General features: G+C 33.7%; 1 protein-coding gene and 2 long non-coding RNA genes across 10 annotated transcripts in view; 2 read left to right on the top strand and 1 right to left on the bottom strand.

The window, feature by feature from the left end:
* LOC116548070 overlaps nt 1-20443 on the top strand; it is an 854356-nt gene that overhangs the window by 510125 nt on the left and 323788 nt on the right. The window lies entirely within an intron of this gene.
* The window catches only part of PCDH7 (protocadherin 7), a 410550-nt gene that overhangs the window by 188339 nt on the left and 201768 nt on the right, over nt 1-20443 (bottom strand). The window contains exon 4 of one of the 8 annotated variants that reach the window (XM_032273712.1): nt 14215-15304. The exons of the other annotated variants lie outside the window; for them this stretch is intronic. Coding sequence (XP_032129603.1) covers nt 15276-15304 — 29 coding nt within the window. The 3' untranslated portion in view covers nt 14215-15275. Of the gene's footprint in view, nt 1-14214; nt 15305-20443 lie in introns of those variants that run through there. 8 annotated transcript variants of the gene reach the window in all.
* On the top strand, nt 3956-19451 carry LOC116548063. The gene is made up of 3 exons (XR_004267293.1): nt 3956-3997; nt 11241-11242; nt 19376-19451. It is a non-coding gene; the product is annotated as an uncharacterized LOC116548063 (long non-coding RNA).

Below are 20443 nucleotides of genomic sequence, written 5' to 3'. Positions count from 1 at the left end.
GGACCCAGCTGGCTGCTACAAATGAACCACCACCTTAATCTCACTTTTTAACTAGGCAGGACATTCATATATGATCATAACATTTTAACACCAGAAAAAGCTGTAAGGTGATCCTAATACCAAATAGATATGTATTTTCTTTCTAACATACAGTAGGATTATTATCTCATTCTGCCTCTACCCAGCTGTTATATAACTGTCTCACAATGCATCTTCCTTTTCATGTTCTTCTAAGGATATGTAGTTTTGACATGAAAACCACTTCAACTTATTAACCTAATAAAAACAATTAAATTTAACAGAATCCCTATATACTGGAGGAGGTCAAAGGAATAAATGTTTAAAAAATTGTTTTAATTATACTTTTTAGACGTGTTTTAATCTGGACTATACGTACTTTTGAAAAGCATAAATATACAGAATTTTATAAAAATGTTTACCAAACAGTTGATGGGGGTAAACTATTTGAATTTTATTTTATTTATTTATTTATTTTTTGAGACGGAGTTTCACTGTTGTTACCCAGGCTGGAGTGCAATGGCGCGATCTCGGCTCACCGCAACCTCCGCCTCCCGGGTTCAGGCAATTCTCCTGCCTCAACCTCCTGAGTAGCTGGGATTACAGGCACGCGCTACCATGCCCAGCTAATGTTTTTTTTTTTTTTTGTATTTTTAGTAGAGACGGGGTTTCACCATGTTGACCAGGGTGGTCTCGATCTCTTGACCTCGTGATCCACCCACCTTGGCCTCCCAAAGTGCTGGGATTACAGGCTTGAGCCACCGCGCCCGGCTATTTGAATTTTAATAGAGATTAGTTGTTTTAATAACCTGTGCAATAATACCACTGTAAAACAAACACTGGTACATTGTTTTCTCTTAGAATTAATTTATTTTAAAAGAAATATTTAACTTTGTATGTTTATATTTAAATGCAAATAATATACAAAAATGCTTTTCTTAAACTATTTAGAAAAGTTTTTATATACAGTGAAGATAAACTTGCAAAAATAGATGTGTATTTTATGAAGAAAATAAGTAATGTAAAAAAATAAAAATATAGGAGAGAACTAGTTTTCCTGTGTGTGACTTCTCACACAAATATGTTTCTTAGTGTATTCGATACAGAAGGGCTAGGACATTGATGAATTTCTCTCTAAAAACAAGGCTATTCATTAATACATGTTAGCATTCTTGTTTCTAAATGCGAATCTAACCTTTAATCCCAATGTTTGGGAAAGCAGTTATCACAAGGATCATAGGAGTTTGGAAAACAATAATCCTTTTCCTTTAGCCTTAATCTTATTTAGACAGGGTGTCTCCAAATTTCCCAGTGTTTCAACTCTTCTTATCTTTGACATACTGCTTACAATTAGCCAGCATATCTAGTTAAAATAACATGACCCACCTAAGGCTTAGGCAATAGTATTAGTCAGCCCTTGAGTTGAGAAATTTGTAAACTTTTCGGTTACCGTAAGAGATTAACATCAGAGAACTCTGAAGGCATAAGTAGTGTCTAGGCCCTCCGATTTAAAAGAAACAACTCGATGTAGCAAACATAATTTTTAACTGATGTTATTGAACATACACTTTTTGCACCATTGCTTGGGATCCTATAAATTTCTATAATTTTGTATTTAACTTAAAATAATAATTGATATTACATGTAATATTTTAAAGTTTGAATCCCCCTTCAAACTTAAAACCTCTATATTTCAGTAGGATAAAATCGAAAAAATTAAACCTAATTTTTTGTACATTTAAATATTCTTCAGTGATTATTTTGGGATCAGAATTTGTCTTTGGAAGAAGCAAATGTGGGAAACTCATAAGCCAAAAACCAAAAAGGAGAAGAATCCACATGCTCTTAATTTGTGGCCAGATCTTGCATATAGCATGAAATACAGCATTTTTATTTTTGCATACGAGTCCCTAATACACTAAGACTTTATGTGTAGAAATTATTCCTTAGGCTTTAAGAAGGGTAGATTATTATGGGATAATATATTTATAAATTAGCACTGCACTGGGAGAGATTAAAAGTAATAAAAGCTATACTTATGAGAAACTATAAAAAGTAAATATATACACATAAAACAGAAAAACTCTGATAATTTATCAAGATGTAATAAGCAATATAAAAGGATTTTATAAATAGCAGAGTTTACAAATAACCAAAACAACGTAGAAGGGTAACTCAAAAAAAAATAAACTGGAATCTTAAAGCATCAAATAAACCAGGAATAGAAAGTTAAGCACCACATGTTCTCACTCACACGTAGAAGCTAAACAGATTTGATGTCATGGAAGTAAAAAGGAGAATAGAGGATATTAGAGGTTGGGAAAGGTAGGCAGAGGAAGGGATAGGGAAAAATTGTTATAGGATGCAAAATTATAGCTAGATAGGAGGAAAAGGTTCTAGTGTTCTCTACTATTGCAGAACGGCTACAGATAGCAATATTACATTATATAGTTTCACATAGCTAGAAGAAGGACATTGATTGTTCCCAACACAAAGAAATGATAAATATTTGAAATGATGGACACATGCTAATTACGCTGATGTGATCACTATATATTATATGCATTAAAACATTGCTAGGTAACCCTTAAATTATTACACAACAAGAAATAAAATAATTGATACAGTAGAGAACTGAAATTTCTGGATTGTTTGCACTAACTGTGGCCTGAAAGAAATATAAATTTTATGCATCTGAAAGGTAGAGACCAGGATAATAAAAGAATCCCTCATCTCCATGAGGTATTTGGTAGGAATCTGGTATGGACAATGATATGAGCTAGGTTTTCACCTGGTAACAGTAACAAAAGGAAAATTAGCCTTATAATTCGTAAAAATAAGTAGATGGAGAGACAGTTTGAGATTGTTATTAAGTACATTGGTGAGAAAGAGTTTGTAGTAAGTTTCTTTTCCCAAAATGGCAGAAATTATCTGTCACAAAGATGAATCAATATGAATTACACGGAAAATACTGTTGGTCTGACCACTCTAGAGTCTGCCTCTTCTAGTTTCTGTTCTTGGGAAAAATGTATGATCGTGGTAGAAGGACACATGGTAGACTAATACACAAGGCCGTGGGACTTAATAAAATAAGTGTAAAGAGCACATGCAACTGTAAGCAGAGCAGGCATTGGTTAATGTTCTCAGTGAAGGTGTTCTTTTTTTTTCTTTATTTGTACTTTAGATTCTGTGGTACATGTGGAGATCATGCAGGATTGTTGCATAGGTACATACATGGCAAGGTGGTTTGCTGCCTTCCTCCCCTCATCACCTACATCTGGTATTTCTCTCCATGTGATCACTCCCCACCCTCCCCACCCTCTGCTGTCCCTCCCCTAGCCCCGTCCAACTGACTGAAGTGTGAGATGCTCCTCTCCCTGTGTCCAGGTGTTCTCATTGTTTAACACTTGCCTATGAGTGACACCATGCAGTGTTTGATTATCTGTTCTTGTGTCAGTTTGCTGAGAATGATGGTTTCCAGATTCATCCATGTCCCTATGAAAGACATGAATTCATCGTGTTTTATGGCTGCGTAGTATTCCATGGTGTATATGTGCCACATTTTCTTTATCCAGTCTATTGTTGATGGACATTTGGTGTTCTTTAGCTGGGGTAAAAGAATAAGGGCTAAGGCCAAGTGCGATGGCTCACCCCTGTAATTCCAACACTTTGGGAGACCAAAGCGGGCAGATCATCTGAGGTCAGGAGACTGAGAACAGTCTGGCCAACATGGCAAAACCATGTCTCTACTGAAAGTACAAAAAAATTAGCCAATGGTGGTGGTGTATGTCTGTAATCCCAGCTACCCGGGAGGCTGAGGCAGGAGTATCACTTGAACCCAGGAGGCAGAGGTTGCAGTGAGCAGAGATCGAGCCATTGCACTATAGCCTGGGCAACAGAGTGGGACTCTGTCTCAAAAAAAAAAAAAAAAAAAAAAAGGTGCTAAATACTGAGGTGGTTAGGGATTAAAAGCAAAGTTGTAAGAGGAGTAAATGTTATTCACAGGAAAGAGACTCTTTTTCACAGACTGGATAGGATATGTATAAAAGAATGACAGCATAAAAGAATTGCTGTAGAAAAAAGAAAAGTTTGTGGAAAGAGAAGTCAAAATATCCTAAGGCAGTGTGGAGGGAGGGTGGTGGGTGAGAAATGGAGAGTCAGCGAAGTTTGTCCAAACAGGGTGGATCTTGTGGTGGAAAAAACAATAGATGGTGGAAAAAACAACAGAACACATCCTTGATAGGTAGGAGAGACACATTAAACATTAATATATCATATGTTAATATATTACAGGAAGTTTAGTTAGGCACTGGACCCCAGTTCTGTGCTTACGTCCGTAAACACTTATCAAAACCTGGTGTGTCTGGTGTAAGGATATACAAGAAAAGATTATTACCCTGCTGCAGCAACATTCCCGATAACTGTATTGTTTTCCTTATCCTATCAGTAAGGTCTGTCTTAAAAGTAAATTTTCTCTAACAATTGGAAAAATCAGAGATTTTCATTCTGGGTCCGACTCTCAGACTTTCCCACAGTCTGTCGCATTGAGACTCTGGGCTTCTGCGACCATGGACAGTCTGGTATCCTCCTCAGGGGTGGCCATGTTTTAGGCAGAGACTTTTCAGATTTTCTTTAATCCTGCTTCTTCCTAATAGTGGCTGAATAATCATCAAAAGGGGCATTTTAGTCATCGCAATGTCCTTGTTATAGGCATTGCTGGAGTGTGGAGGGGTGAGCTTCATTGATGGCACTAACTGTGGCCTGATGGAATTAAAATCAGCTTTGGGTGGCAGCAGAAGTGGCAACATGGAGAGAAGGAATCTGGAAACCTTTGCAAAGGAGGAATGTCACATGTTTTCACGGGAATCAAAAAACTTCATATATGCTAGTGACTAATCCCCTTTAAACTGAAGAACAAACAGTATTTTCAAATTACAAAATACGTAATCATATAAACCCTGGGTGATATTATCAGTCAGGACATAAATGAGACAACATAAAAAAAAATAAAGAATATACTCGTTTTAAAAATAAATCATTGTGTAGGCATTACCTGAAGCTTTTTATTTTAAAACTTATTAAGAATTATAACTGAGTTAGGATAAAAGAATAGTTAATTATGAATCCTATATTTATCTCTTTTTTATTAAGCATTAATAGTGTTTCTGGTATTCTTGAGATTTAAATGCATAAGTTGCATAGCTTAATGGCAGTAAAAATCAGCTGAGTAAAACTGAAATTTTAAAAGTGTTTAAAATTACCAGCTTTAATAAACAATTGTACAATGAAGAAATTTGTAAATAAGAGTTAAAAATTAGTTGTAAATCTAAGCTATGAAATATATTACAATTGAATTTGAGATAACATACATGCGCACACATATTTGAAAAGTTGATGTATTAATAGTAGGATATCAGGTTTAAAATTTTGTAATAGAGTAAATATTTTTCTTTTTAACTGAAGATGCTCATTAATCTTATTTAATATTACACACTTCTTTTCAAAAATTAATTTTCATGACAATTAGAATGTTGCTGTCTATAACTCTGGAGCTGAGATATATTTTTCTTAGGTGTAGATTTTATTAAAACTTCAAGATTTAGTTGCAATAAAAAACATTGTAAAACCCTCTTGGCAAATCTGTAATATTTTGCTTAATAGATTTCAAATTTCTAAATTTCACAAGCATGCTCCCTAAAAATCTCACAATGTATTAACCTAATAGCATGACCCACTATGTCCTTTATCATAAAAGCTAATAACCTACCTGGATACCTAGTTAACTGTTGATTAATGTATTGAGTAATATTTGCTTACAATTTAATTTTAACTAATACATGATTTTACACAACGGAAATAATAAATATTCTAAATTTACTTTTATTCTAAAGAATATATTTTTAATAGGAGATTTGCTTATTATCTTCCTGACTTATAGTTGTTTGTTAGAGTAAGTTTATAAAATAACAGAAAGTCTAAGTCGTCACTAGAACATCTATAGACTCCCCCACTGGATTGGTTTATTAGGGTGACTATTCGGCTTTGTTAATCAAATAGTTAATGGGTGCTACAGGTTGGTTTAGTCAGTGGTCCTATGTCCTTTGGTTTTCAAGCCTCCTTTACACTTTAAAAATTATAGAGGACCTTAAAGAGCTTTTGCTTATGTGGAGTATGTTTGTTGATATTCATCATATTCAAAATTAAAATAAACACATTTTTAAAATAATCAGTTATAGATATGTTTGAACATAGTCACAATAAATTCATTATATTCTGACATAAATAATACATTTTAATAGAAAATTACCATATTTTAAAAAGCGAGAAGAATGACATAGTTCCACTTTTTTTTTTTTTTTTTTTTTTTGGCCTATCTCTTGAATAATTACCTTACCAGAGGAGAGCTGTATTATCCTCTCTGGTCTGAATTCAATGCGTTGCACTGACACAGGGCATGTCACCTCAGGAAAATTCAGTTGTGCACTTGTGAGAGAATGAGAGTCGAAAGAGTAAATGATATCCTAATATTATCACGAAATGATTTTGAGTCCAGTTTTGAGATCGCTTGGCCTTGAGAACTGCCAGCTTAAGTTCCTTCAATACTGAGAGGAATTAAAATAATAATAATAACAATCCTGCCCTCACAGAGGCCACACTGGAGCAAGAGGACTGAGACATACTTTTTTAAGACCCTAATATGTCATATGCTACTACCAAGATGTGATTTGCAAAGAGCTATGGAAGAGATAGGAAGGAACTTCACAAAAAGAGACAAAATTTGCAGTAAAGTTTAAAGCAATGGTGTCCAATCTTTTGGCTTCGCTGGGCCACATTGGAAGAAAACTTGTCTTGGGCCACACATAAAATACGCTAACAGACAGCTGATGAGCCATAAAAAAAAATAGCAAAAAATCTCACAGTGTTTTGAGAAAGTTTACAAATTTGTGTTGAACAGCAATCAAAGTCGTCCTGGGCCACAGGTTGGTCAAGTTTTGTTTAAAGTAAGAGTTGGCCTGCAGTGAAGAGATGCAAGTGACAGAGGTTAAGACCATTCTGATGAAAGAAAGGCATAGCTAGATACAGCACGATGCAATGGGAAGAACATGGTTTGGTTTGGTTTGGTTTTTTTCACTTGACAGCTTTTGTTCAAATTGCATTTCAGCCACTCACTGGCTTCGTGACTAAGTGAGTCACTTAAATTCTGTAATCCGTAGTTTGCTCACTAGTGAAATAATGAAACCCACATAATAAAAATGCAGTGAGAATTAAGTGAGATGAAATATGCAAAGTATTTTCGCTTGTGACACTTAATTAGCACACCAGTAATATATTGGTTTTGTTGCATATTTAAAGAGAGTGAATTGGTTATCATGCTGAGAGCTTAGGGTGCAGTGATCTGGTGCAGAGAGGACTAAAGTTATAAACAAGAGTGGAAAGGGCAGCAATAAAGCGGAATTGATATGGAGGTTAAGATGAATGAAAGTGATTTAAAAATAGAAATATGATAATATAAAATAAACTACCTTGGGAACTCTGAGAATTTTTTCCTACGCAGACTTTAGCATACCCATAGCAAATCTTGACTTCTACCCAGTGTCACCCTATCTTCTCACAGGGAAAAAGAAAAAAAAAAACCCTATAATTTTTAAAATGTATGCCAGGATCTTCAAATAATAGAATGAAATGTGTAAAGAGTAGCATATTTAGAAAAAAAGATTTACTCAAGACAGAAATATAACCTACCTCTCCCATTGCTTAGGTAGCTTGTCAGACCTGAATCTTACACCTGTCTTTGAAATTCGATTTCAATAATATTTTTGTAATAAGGGAATTATTGAATGAATATATAAATAAATACATACTTCATTGTGTATCGCCAATGTAGTAAGAATTCAAATTCATAACTGTGATTGTCTCAACTTGGGTTACTTATAAAGTTTACTAATCAACACCAACTTATCTAGAAAATAATTTTATTAAGGGCACAGTACACAGCGAATGCTAGCACTTTTCCCCATGCTAGATATGCACCATCATCATGCCATCTTTGATCTTCAAGTTCCTGAGGGCCTCAGGTCCTTGAGGAATAGAACATTTAAAAAACCGATTTTTCAACTACAAATAAAGATTTGTCACTGACACATCTTAGTTCTGCCAATTAGGACACTGAAAGGAAGAAATTATATCTCATAGAGAAGCATGATTTTGAAATATAAAACACACTTCATCAATGCTCTATAAAGAATTTAGGATTAGCAAGTTGAATTTCTTTTTTATACAGTATGTTTTATACTAATCAATAATTTTGACTAATTTCTTTACTAACAGAATTCAATGCAGATTAAGTTATCAGTAAAGCAAGCCAAAAAAATTAAAGCACTAAAGCATGGGTAATAATGGAATTTGTTGGTAGATCCTTGACTTGAGTATTCATTTATTCATTAATTAATTCAACAGTTTAGTGAGACTCTACTATATGCAAGACTCTGTCCTAGTTTAGCTGGATATATTATGGTAAACAAGAAAACATGGTTTCCAACTTCATGTCAGCATATAGCATAAAGTCTACTAAGGTAGGATATTAAATAAATAAATAAATACAGGCCTCCACCCTAGCCAATGTATTACAAAAAAATTCTAGAAATTATTTTCAAAATAATTTTGTTTTAAAAATTACATATCATAAAATTTAAGCCAAACTTTTCACTTCATAACTTCTCACTTCCTGACCTTGTAAATACTGATAGTAAACGTTCTATCTACATAGACAGATTTTTAACTCCACCTAGCATATATATTCAGGTTTTACAAAGGATTGTCTGAATAGCTAAATTTAAATATTAAATGGTAAATTTTACCTCATTTTTTGGTCTCATGTATATGTGCATGTCTGTGAGGGCAGGTTGTGGAGTAATCAACATAGAGAGATAACTTTTATATTTCCATTTTTTATTTTATATTTTCCAACAACAGTAGAATAAAATAAAATACTCTTATTCACCCATTCATCACTGAAGCCCAGTTTGCTTACAGGTTCTTCTTTGAAATTTCTTGTCTTTACAACTTGTTACCTCTCTCCTCTGAGTATCAACTACCATATTCTAACTTTGCCAAGTCAAACAACAGTTGTCAATTCTGAGTCAATTTAGCCACATAAATGTAATAATCTGCTCACAATTGGGAAACATTCTTTTGTCAAAAATGCTTCAGTCTTGAATAAGATTAGCAGAAGCTACACAAAGCCATTTTGAGTTTACCCAAAGGAAAATGAAAACAAAATGGATGATTTCCTCCGTAAAGTAGAAATAACTCATTTTGCACTGTTATTTATAATTTTAAACTTCAAGGAATGATTATTCACAGATATGTAGAATGGAAGAAAAGTAAAACAGTCTGTTCACCCTATCTACTTGAAATACTTCACACACTGTTCTTAATGTATTATAATTTATTTTTAAAATACAAGTTGTTCTTTGACAATAAAGCATCCCAGACGCTTACTAAATTTTTTAAAAAAATATTTTCTGCTTACCACATTCATGTACAACTAAAAAGATAAGTAGCATGCTTTAAGTTGGAATTCAGTTTGTACATGAGAGTATCTTTCCAAATACTATCATTTAAATCCTATGAACTATTTGTTAACTTTGGGCAATGCTATTCCCTCAAAGCATATATCTCATTTCTTTATGTATGTATGTATTCATAATGTTTTATTTCAAGTCAAAAAAATATGGTATACTCTTGAGAAATCTAACACATGATAAAACTGCAGGAGCGAGGTACATGTGCACATGTTTTCATACTTCTGAGAAATTGCTGATTTCTTCTTATTTCAATAGCTGTCTGAATTGTTTGAGGATCATCAAACTTAATAAGTGGCATTAAGGGCCTGCTAATATGTGTGAAGGACCTGTTCCTTCTCTTCTCCACCATCTATGCTCTTTTATATCTCAGTTAAGTAATACATTTCCTGGTTGAGAGAAGGGGAAACTTGAGAATAAGCCATATGCCACAAGGATTTCATTGTAAAAACGATCGCTAAGTTTATTTTAAGAATACTGTATAAAAAGAAACTAAATCTTTGTCTATATTCTATACATAATGCACAAAGAATATTTTTCTACTATGCTAGTATATTATTTTGGTTTGCAAAAATATAATTCTATAAACTATTAAGAGGCTATAAAGTTGGGATTTTTTAAATATCAGTGAACATGTATCACTCAATGGAAGTCCATTATAAAAAAAATTCTAAAATGAGAATTTTATAAAATTAAAATTTTACTGACCAAATACACTGAATTTGTCAATAGAATTTTAATCAAAATCTGTTCAGAACGTGTGATGTTAATTTTTTTTTAAATTCAAGGCACAAGAGCAATCTACTCTTTAAAATGAAGACCAATACTTTTTAAAACCTAATTCTTGGGATATAAAGAAAAAGGCTAAATGCATTTCAATGTTACTACATTTTCAGGCTATTGGTATAACCCTGAGTTTCTTTTGCCTACCACATCATTACTCTTCAATCTGGGGTAATCATTGGTCTCAGATTCTAGGCATGTGCTCATCAACTTTGACCTACTTTTCCTCTAATTTGAATCCAGTTTAACTTCCTACTCTTAATTGACCTTCCATTTCTTGCCAATAAAATAAACAGGTAAGGAAATAAACCCAAAGCAGGCCCTGTACATGAAATGCTATCCTCTGTGGGAGAGCGAGTACTTCTAGAACAAATACTTATTGTAAGTTTTGTAAGTTTTCCTATATCAAATTTAGATTTGTAAAGCCAGGCCATGCATGATTAGAAATGCCAAAGGCATAATTCTAGAGTGATTCCTGCTTTTGAGATCTCACAGTATAACAGCATTCATTTTTGCTAGGCATTACAGGAATTTTCTCCAATGTGTGCATTAAATTCCTTTATAGAGACAGTTGTGTTTGTACAAGCCATAAATTTGACAAATCATTAGATATATAACTTCCATTCTCATATTTACATTACCAAATATTTTATGGAGCAATTTTCTTAGTCATGGCAGTGAGACTGTTCAATGATATAAGTAAATAAATAAATAAATATGATTTCAACGTAAAACCCTTAACTCTAAAGGAAAATAACTATGCTGGAGTCTCACAAGAATACAATTCACTATTAAAGAGAATTTGGTTATCAGTAGGGTCTATCTTGGATTGCATTCACGAAGGTTTATTACCAGTAGTATCAGAAGGACTTTATTATAGCAAGCAATACAGAAGCCAAGGACAGAATCATGGCTGAGTTCCAGTGCTGAGAGAAAGTGCAAGAAAAGCCTAATATGCCACAATACTGAAATGGTTATTATAAATAACAGGCACGTTTACATCGGATTACCATAAGTTTTCAACAGAAACTTAAAATACTAATTGTCAGCATCAGTCTCGGGGCATGGGGTTTCTTGTTGAGACCTGCTATTGTGCACTGGCAGTGACAGGTCTAAGTGCTCCCAGGGATTTTCGGGCTTGCATTAAAAAGCAATATCCTTTGTATGGAAAATTAGCACTTTAGGTGTAAATGACATTTCAAAATGATGAAATACTTGATCAGTCCACTGAAATAATCTTGAAACAATATTTTAAAATACTCTAATATATTTGTATATTTTTAACTTTGTGTTGTAAAAATGTAAGGACACATCTTATTCTGGAGGGCAAAAAGGCATTAGAAGGCAATTAGGAACACAACCTTAAGTTCACCTTACAGGTTTCCTCGTCAGCATTTTACTTAAAAGATTATGTTACAGTCCAGGCTGGCATGTTAAGTAATAAGAGAAAATGACCCAAATTTTAAGGTAAATGTGCTGCAAATTTTCTTGTGGCCATTTATTAAAGCTTACTTTATTATAAAAAATTATTTAAGTTTACAAGACAAAAATATCTCAATATATTAAGAGACTGTCATGTTTGCAATGTATGAAACAATTGATTTTAATTTAATAGAACATTTCCAAAATAAAATCTTTCTGAAAGTATAATTTATTACTCAAATTATTTCTAAAGGTGCTCAAACCTACTTGACCTAGCCTATCAAGACTGGTGTGTCTGGGGGTGGGTGTGTGTGTGTGTGTGTGTGTGTGTATGTATGTGTGTTCTTCCCCAGTGAGCAGTGCCAACTCTTCCTAAAGTTTGTTCATATATTTCAGAATGCATATCCAAAATATACAGTCACTGGGAAGTCAAATTCTCTACATGTTGATCCAGAAGATACAATATTTGTCCTAAAATTTGTTTAGGAATGCATATCACGTACAAGTAGATGGTTGATAAAGTCCAATCAATAAGGAGACTAGCTAAATGAAGTGCAAAAATATTAGAATGAATCCTTTAGCTCTTGGGAATCAATGGAAGTAACCTTCGTTTAGAAAGAATGTGTGTCTGAGCAATAACACGTAGCAATATTTCTCAAGCTGCTAAAATGAAAAGAGCTCAGAGGCAGACATCTCTCCATGTAGCTATATTACATTTTTTGTTCTTTTTTCCCCCTATTGCTACAATAGAATTGTCCTAACCACTTCAGAAATGCCCTGCCTTCTTGCCAGGAAGGAAATGAAAGTCTTACCACTGATAGTAAAATATATATGATAATTACAAAGGAGCAGAATTGGCAGATGGGGGCTGAAAGTTGTTAATGTTGAGGTCAATTATTAGCAAACTATGTATGCCAGCTTCTCAGTAGAGACACATAATTTTACTTAATTCAACTTTCTGCATGTGTGTTCCTAAATAGATGACATGGTTCCATGTGTCAAATAAAAATCCCATGATATCCTAATATTAGAATAAGAAATTTCCAATATTTTAAATCTTAGCTCCAGTTGAGACACTGATCCACTTTTGTAAGGTATATCCTTTCCTGACCACAAAAAGATTTAATGAGATATACTTGAGAACAAGAAAATCTGAAAATGTGTTGTGTGCATAATATATATTCCCTTTTACTTCTGTCATGCTGGAAATTTCAAAATTATTTTCCATTTTATTTTAATTTGTCACTGTATCCAAGGAAACTTCTCATTCGTAAGCAAGTCTGAGCAAGTTCAATAATTTAGATCAATTGGCAGGCATAATTAAAATAAGTATTCCCCAGGGAGGTAAGAGGAGGGATTTCGACTTGTGTTGCAGTTAAAAATATTTGTGACCAAGACTCAAAAGAGCTAAGATGTTTTCTAATTGAACTACAAATTATAAAAATTATATTATTTAAAATGGATTATCTAGCAGTTTTAAAAGTAGTGATATGGACATGGAAATACTTTCCTATATTTATCCAGCAGAGAAGAAAATTTGAAAGAAAAATCTGAGTTACATATTTAGCTAAAGTTTTTTGCTTATTTTGAAATTTCCAACATTACTGAGAGAATTAGAAGTATTAAATAAACTAACATCTTTTTACTGCTTACTTTACTGAATGGTTTGCATAATTAAAAAGTTAATTGCTTTGTTTCCACAATCTTTGGGAGTCATGGGACCAATTCCAAAATTAAGCTCTTCAGGCAATATTTTCTTATGCCTCTTCCCATTGAGTTAAGCATCTTCCCTACCATGGTAGAAGAATACAATGCAGGTGTGTGTGTGTGTGTGTGTCTGTGTGTTTTGAATGAAATACCAATGAATTACAGTTAAAAGTGGTGTAATTTTCAAGTTTAACCATAAATAAAGCATCTGGTATTGATTCTTCTTGCCTTATTTTTGGTATATTTCTTTAAGTGGCTCATGATACGGAGCCTATTATTCTGTTATTCTGAAACAGACAAACAAAAGCAACATCTCCCCCACCAAAATCTATTAGTCTCTTTCTTATTTTTGTGATGTGAATACTTGACTACCTGGGAATAATCCAAGGCATCAACATTTGTGTCAAAGCTACAATTTACAGTGAATCTTGATGATAAAATAAATATTGCTTTATGCAGAAACTGCGAAAAATGCATTGGGTTTTACAAGACGCAAACAAAAAGAGAAATTATCTGAAAGACAGGTAGAGCAAAGATTACTGCCTGCTTTGGATAATGAGGCAACAAAAGGCTAAAGGATTTGCTTAAAACTAAGCAATAAATCAGTGCCTCTATTAAATATAAAATAAAAACTAAATGTTTTTCTACTTAAATGAGTTTTTAAAATATAAATAATTATAATGGCTACAATAGGTTTTCATAAGCTCTGACTGCGATAATGCAAATATAGCTCTTTGGAGTTAATAGCAGCAGATAATAAATAATAATGTTTATCATGTATTAAACACTAAGTTATCAGGTGTTAACTACAATTTTCCATATTTTCTTTCCACTTTCATCATCTATAGAATGCTGATAATATTACCTTGCTCATAGTGATTCTATAAAGCAAATGATTATGCAGAATGCTCAAACACCAATGTACTATAAAATAATTAATTTACTAATTCAATTATTCCTTCCTCTATTTATCTTTTACTTTTACATATGTAATAAGGATATTATTTCATCATTCTGGTAAATATTTTCTGATGGATAGGTTATCCATTTTATGTTGCTCTTTTTTAGAGCTTCTTTCATTTTATGTGTATGTATAAGAGGGAGCGAATACAAACATGATTATAATTCATCTCTGACACCCTGATGACTTAGTGCCTTTAGATTACTTCAGCCTTTTACGATTGAACTGTATTATAATTGGAGTGTTTTGCACTGTGCTCCTAAAATTATCTCAAATATCCCATAAAAGTTGATTTCTACATTTATAAATTTATTTGGCTTAATTAGCAGTTTAAATGGAGATGTGAATATGGGCTATGAATTGGTGCCTAATTGGCAGATTCTATCCACACTCCGCGATCAGTGATAATCTTTACAAGGCTTTTCTCACTGCTCTGAATATTTGAGAGTTGTCTGTAATCTCAGCCTTTTTGGAACTCTGCTACTGCTCACTGAGTGATCTTTAATAATTACTTGATGAATATCTCTGTGAGTTACTGGTTTCTGTCATTTACTATTCCTTAACAATAAATCCAGGTAAATATATGCAGGTTTCTTAAAGACAGAGCCATTTAGCTTGCAGAAAATAGATGTGATACTATTAATGTTTTTTTTTTTTTTATCTATGGTTTTCATAGAATTATGTTTGTTATAAATACTGGAACTTGTTCATGGTAGTTAGAGACCCATGTACTCTTAGCCTAGAGAACTGGAAACCAATAGAGAATTCAAAAGGGGCCAAGAAATGACTTACCTTTACAGCTAAATATAAGAGAGGCCAGTGCACATTTCTGCAGGTAAGAAAATAATCACGTATTTAATAAATATTATGAACATTGCAAGTTGGAGTTAATGTAGAAAAAGACTGTTGTAGAACTAGTCACCAGAATTTTAAGGTATCTATAAATAAATGAATATAGTAAAGTAATACTTCAGCATACTTTTAATAATGCAAACTTCCAAAAACTGTATGTTCAACTGCACATAACCCTTTGAGGTAGATTGGGCAATTATTATCAAAATTATTGTTTCCATTGTATAAGTGTAGGAGATATTACATGAATTCACCCAGGTTCCCTTCCTGGAAATGTGATGGAGCTTGAATTAGAACCCCAAATATCTGACTCCAATTCTTGGCAAATGTATTATATGATAGATTGCAATACAGCAGAATTGTTACATTTAAAACGGACTATTTAAAACTGAAAATTTATGAAATAGAGTCTTCTAGAAGGTATCCCAAAAGAAAAGAGAAGCTTGGTAGTCAAAAATGACTCAAATATAATGACTTTTGGTAGAGAAACTGAATTATTTAATCCCCCAAAGGTCATAGATAAGGTATTATAAAGAAGAAAGTGTGCATGAGCTGGAAAGTTTAGGAGAGGCAAAGGAATAGATTATTAGAATGAAGAAATAAAGAAAAAATATGAAACCCAAGAGTTAATTTGTGGAACAGTCCTCTAATTCTCCTTCAGAAATGAAATGACAGAGAAACTGAGAATTTTCATTAAGGTAAAGAAGAGTCATACTTTCTCTGCTATTTTCAAAAAACTTCAGAAAAAGTTTAAGAAGCTAAATAATCAAGTCAGAAGTCCTGTACTGTGTGCTCTAAAATAAAATGTAGTTACTTAAACACACACACACACACATGGGGATCTCTAAACCGATGGACAATTGATAGAACTAATTTAATAGCTACTTGATCTTGGGGACATAGATAATACTCAGACATGGGCAGCAAAAGAAAAAGCACACAGGCATGATGCCACAAAGGACGATGAAAGCAGTCTGGGGCTGAAATAGGCAAGAATTAGATTTTTGCATCTTCATTATTCTGGGAGAAAGAGATGGGCCAATGTTGTCTAGGAAACTAGAAATGCCTCTCAAAATTGAATTCTCAAAGAACTAGTGAAGGTGAATACAGCTGATCACACTGAATAAAGGGCAGTAAGCTTACAGGGAAAAACTGATAAAATATGGGTCCCTGTGAACACTTTGCTTCCAGTCACCTATTGAAAGATGATGCATGGGTAGATTGTTTCAACCACAGTGAAGGAAAATTATAAGGATTGGGCACTAAAACTCCATTTCCTCAAGTATTCATATAATTAAAGATTGAGCTTGTGTTAGGTGAGACTTACCTGAGAATTATGAGCATTTAAATAATCATTTTTCAAACTACTTATAAATCTGGGAATTGTTTCTTACGCACACAGCTCTGAGTGTGAAGTGTCACCTACACAAGGGTAACTGCAGGTAACTGCCAGGTAAGCAACTAAAAAGTTGATAGATAATTGGTGAATGTTTAGAGAGTACAAAGACGCCTTATAGAATGGACAAGAAGCAAAGAGAAAAATGAAGTCTGGTTATATAATCATGTCTAAAGCTAATATTGAAAAAAATCCTTTCTATATTTTAAGAAAGAATATGCAAAATCCTTAATAGATGGCCCTAAAGACAAGAGAAAACAAACAAACAGTAACAACAAGCCTAAGCTTGTAAGCTATTAACATCGTGGTTAGTAGCCAGTACTGAAAGAAGCACTGAATCTAGGGAGCAAAAGCAATGTGTTTTTCAGGTGACCTCAAAGAGATTTGTTTCTGCAGGCCTCATCGTTCCTCAGTGTGTACATTAAGAAACTCCTCCTCTGATTCTACCCTCTTTAGGCAACATTTTAAGAGCTACACCGACTCTTTGGATTTCCTTAAAGAAAGGGTATTGCTTTGAGAAGGAGGCAGGGACTTTCTTATCTAATGAATGGGATAGTCTCCTGTTCTAAATTCAATAAACCGATATTCCAGTTTGACATTAGGATCTTGTAATATTGTTGAGACTTGGTTATCATGCTTGGCTCTGTAGGATTCTGAGGCACTGATAAAATGGTGTTTTATAGATCTAGAAAGCAATTTATAGATGCCATCTGGAGGCTGCTTTATGTGACAAGAGATGGCTACCTAACCAGCCAGGTATGTAAATGTCACATACCGCATTTATGTACATTCTATTTAATGTTTTAGGACAATGGGGAGTGCATACAGATGTCAAAAATGGACATTACTAGAGATTTTCCATGAAACAAATATATATATGAGCGATTAAATGGGAGTTGCATTTTTGCTTGGAAATTATTTTGCAGCAATTGGTTAGATTATCTTGAACTGAAAGACTTTTTATCAATATGGTCCTTACACATAATTCTTAGAAAGCAACAATGAACACAGAGAAATAATAAATTTATGTGTCATTGCTGGTTTTATTTCTTTAGGTTAAAAACAACATTAAAAGTGACATCCTCCTGACATATCATTATTAATAAGACTTTGCATATAATATTTTTAGAAGAATTTCTTTCCTTAGATGTTACATCAGCTGTGGTAGGCATCAGTGACATGACATTTCTGTGGTGTTATGCAAACATAAAATAGACTGGAATTAGTCCTTTTACTATACAATTTGAATTTATTTCTCATTCAGATTCTATTTCCATGATTTCTGTTTTGAAGCACACCTACTTGTAGAATATTACTAACAACTGATAGGATTGTTACAATGTCAAGAATCTTAAAATCACAAAATAATTTTTTATGATGACCAGGAAATGTTATAAATTATTAGATCTCACCATAAATGTAATTAGTGACACATTCTTTTAATTTCAAGTAAGTAAAATGGCCTAATGATTGCATAGTATAAAATAAAATATAAAAGCGATACTAGAGGACAAAACTAATTTAATGAATTAGGGTATATCTTTCAAGAAAAGACAGCAAAAGCTATTATGCAGAAACATCACACTCGATAGTACTTTTAGAAAATTTTGTAAAAGAAAAAAAATCCTGAAAAATAGAAGCATAAGGCAATTAGAAATTCATTAAGATGGATATCAAAAGAAGTCAACATGCTCCTGCCTCTGATAATGGTATCACATGGACTTGGTGACCTGAGAAAGAAATTCTCAGGTATGCTCTTAATTACATTTTATGGTTTTTTATGGTTTCTAGTTTTCTGAGTTGTCTAATTCTGTTAAATCTGTATCAGCAACATTGGGCCCCTATTTAGTACACGTAATTTTAATTCAACTTTTTTTTTCTTTTGGACACGTATATGTAAGGATAATTTCAGAAGTATCCTGCAATGGTTGCCAAGGCACAGGTCCTATCTTTCAAGCAGTTTACAGTATAGTGGGGAAGAGGGGGAAGAGGAGTGGTAAAAACACAAACTACCTTCCCATGTAAATGTCCTACTTGTCTTCATTAACCAATATCTGCATGACCCCACACATCAACTTCATCTTCAGCTCTGCAGGACTAGATATTTGATAGCTACTACTTTCCCAATGCAAACTTCTTCCTGTATCCTGTCACATTTTTGTTTGCTTGCTTCTATTTTTATTTTTTGTTTGTTTGTTTGTGTTTTGTGTTTTTAGAGACAGGGTCTCAGTCTGTCACTCAGGCTGGAGTGCACTGGCACAGTAATAGTTCGCTGCAGCCTAGAACTTCTGGGCATAAGCCCTCCTCTTGCATCAACCTCCTAAGTGGCTAGAACTACGGTCATGTGCCATCACATCTGGCTAATTTTTAAACTTTTTTCTGTAGAGACAGGGTCTCGCTATGTTGCACAGGCTAGTCTGGAACTCATGGGCACAAGCAATCCACCCACCTCAGCATCCCTAAATGCTGCGATTACAGGCATGAGCCACCTTGCCCAGCCTGTTTTTTGTTTTTCATATATTTCTCAGTCACACTCACTGAGTCTTACTTGTCCCCTATTCTCTTATATTTCATTACTTTTTAATATTCTGTTCAGATAACATCTCTTAGCTGGTGCCATACACTTAAAACGTAGTTTGATCTATTCCCAAGAATTTAACATTGCCAGTGTTCTAATGACTCCTAAAGCTACATTCTTCTGCTTATCTATACTCACAATTTCAGATCTATATCCTGATAAATATCACTTGCATTTTTCAAAGATACCTTAAATGCAGCATGTTTTAACCAGAATCAGTCCCATGAAAATGTGTTGCTCTTTCCACTTTTCCCAGTTTGGCAAATAGCATCACTTTTTCCCCACCCTCTCAGGTAGGTATCCTTGGTATCTCTCACTGTTCTCCATAGCCTTATTCATATTTCTGCTTATCAAATTCCTACTTTCCTACCCCTCAAAGCATGGATATGGTTTTTTATAACCCCCACTCACATCCTCCTCTACCTCTTGCAGCATATAATGTCTCTCCATATGGTGCCTCTCATGCCTTTACTGTTAAACATCTAATCTGTACAAGCCATTCTTTAAACGCTTAGCAAACGGAGCCTGTGTCATTCACCTCCGAGTCCTTCATAAAAATTTGCATAAAGTAAATGCTCAACAAATGGTCATTGAATTTTACTCAGTGGATTCTTATAATAGGCTACATTCCCTGTTCACTATATACAATTTCAGCTATAGCTGCTATGACCTTTGGCTACAGATGCTGCCTTGGTGAAATGTGGCCTCATAAGGAACTGAAACAATGGGCACAATTTAGCACTGGGCACTAGAGCTCAGAGGAATGCAACCTCAGAAGTGCCTATCACTTTCAGATCATGTATGGCGTCTTAACTACTTCATTAATGTAGACACTGAGCATTGCGGAGAAGAAATAAAAGTCATGAAATACAGATTGTCAAGCAGAAATAAGACAGAAAGTTTTTAAATAGCTGGGTACTATTCTATTGTCTGTTTACTCCCCAAACATGGCACTAATCAGAGATTTTATTTAAATGTATAGTATCAAAATTTTATTTCCTTTAAGATTATCATATTTTAGTAGTTGAAACCCTGTTCTAGAGGAGGCATTTACATTTGCATGCATTTCAGATTTTTCCTTATTCTTATAATGAACTTGCAATTATATTTTCTGGATAATAATGAGAAGGCATACATGATAA

Source organism: Sapajus apella, unplaced genomic scaffold, assembly GCF_009761245.1.
Source record: "Sapajus apella isolate SASKATOON/1434 unplaced genomic scaffold, GSC_monkey_1.0 scaffold5, whole genome shotgun sequence".
NCBI classification, from domain to species: Eukaryota; Metazoa; Chordata; class Mammalia; order Primates; family Cebidae; genus Sapajus; species Sapajus apella.
This window is presented reverse-complemented; position numbering and strand designations above follow the sequence as displayed.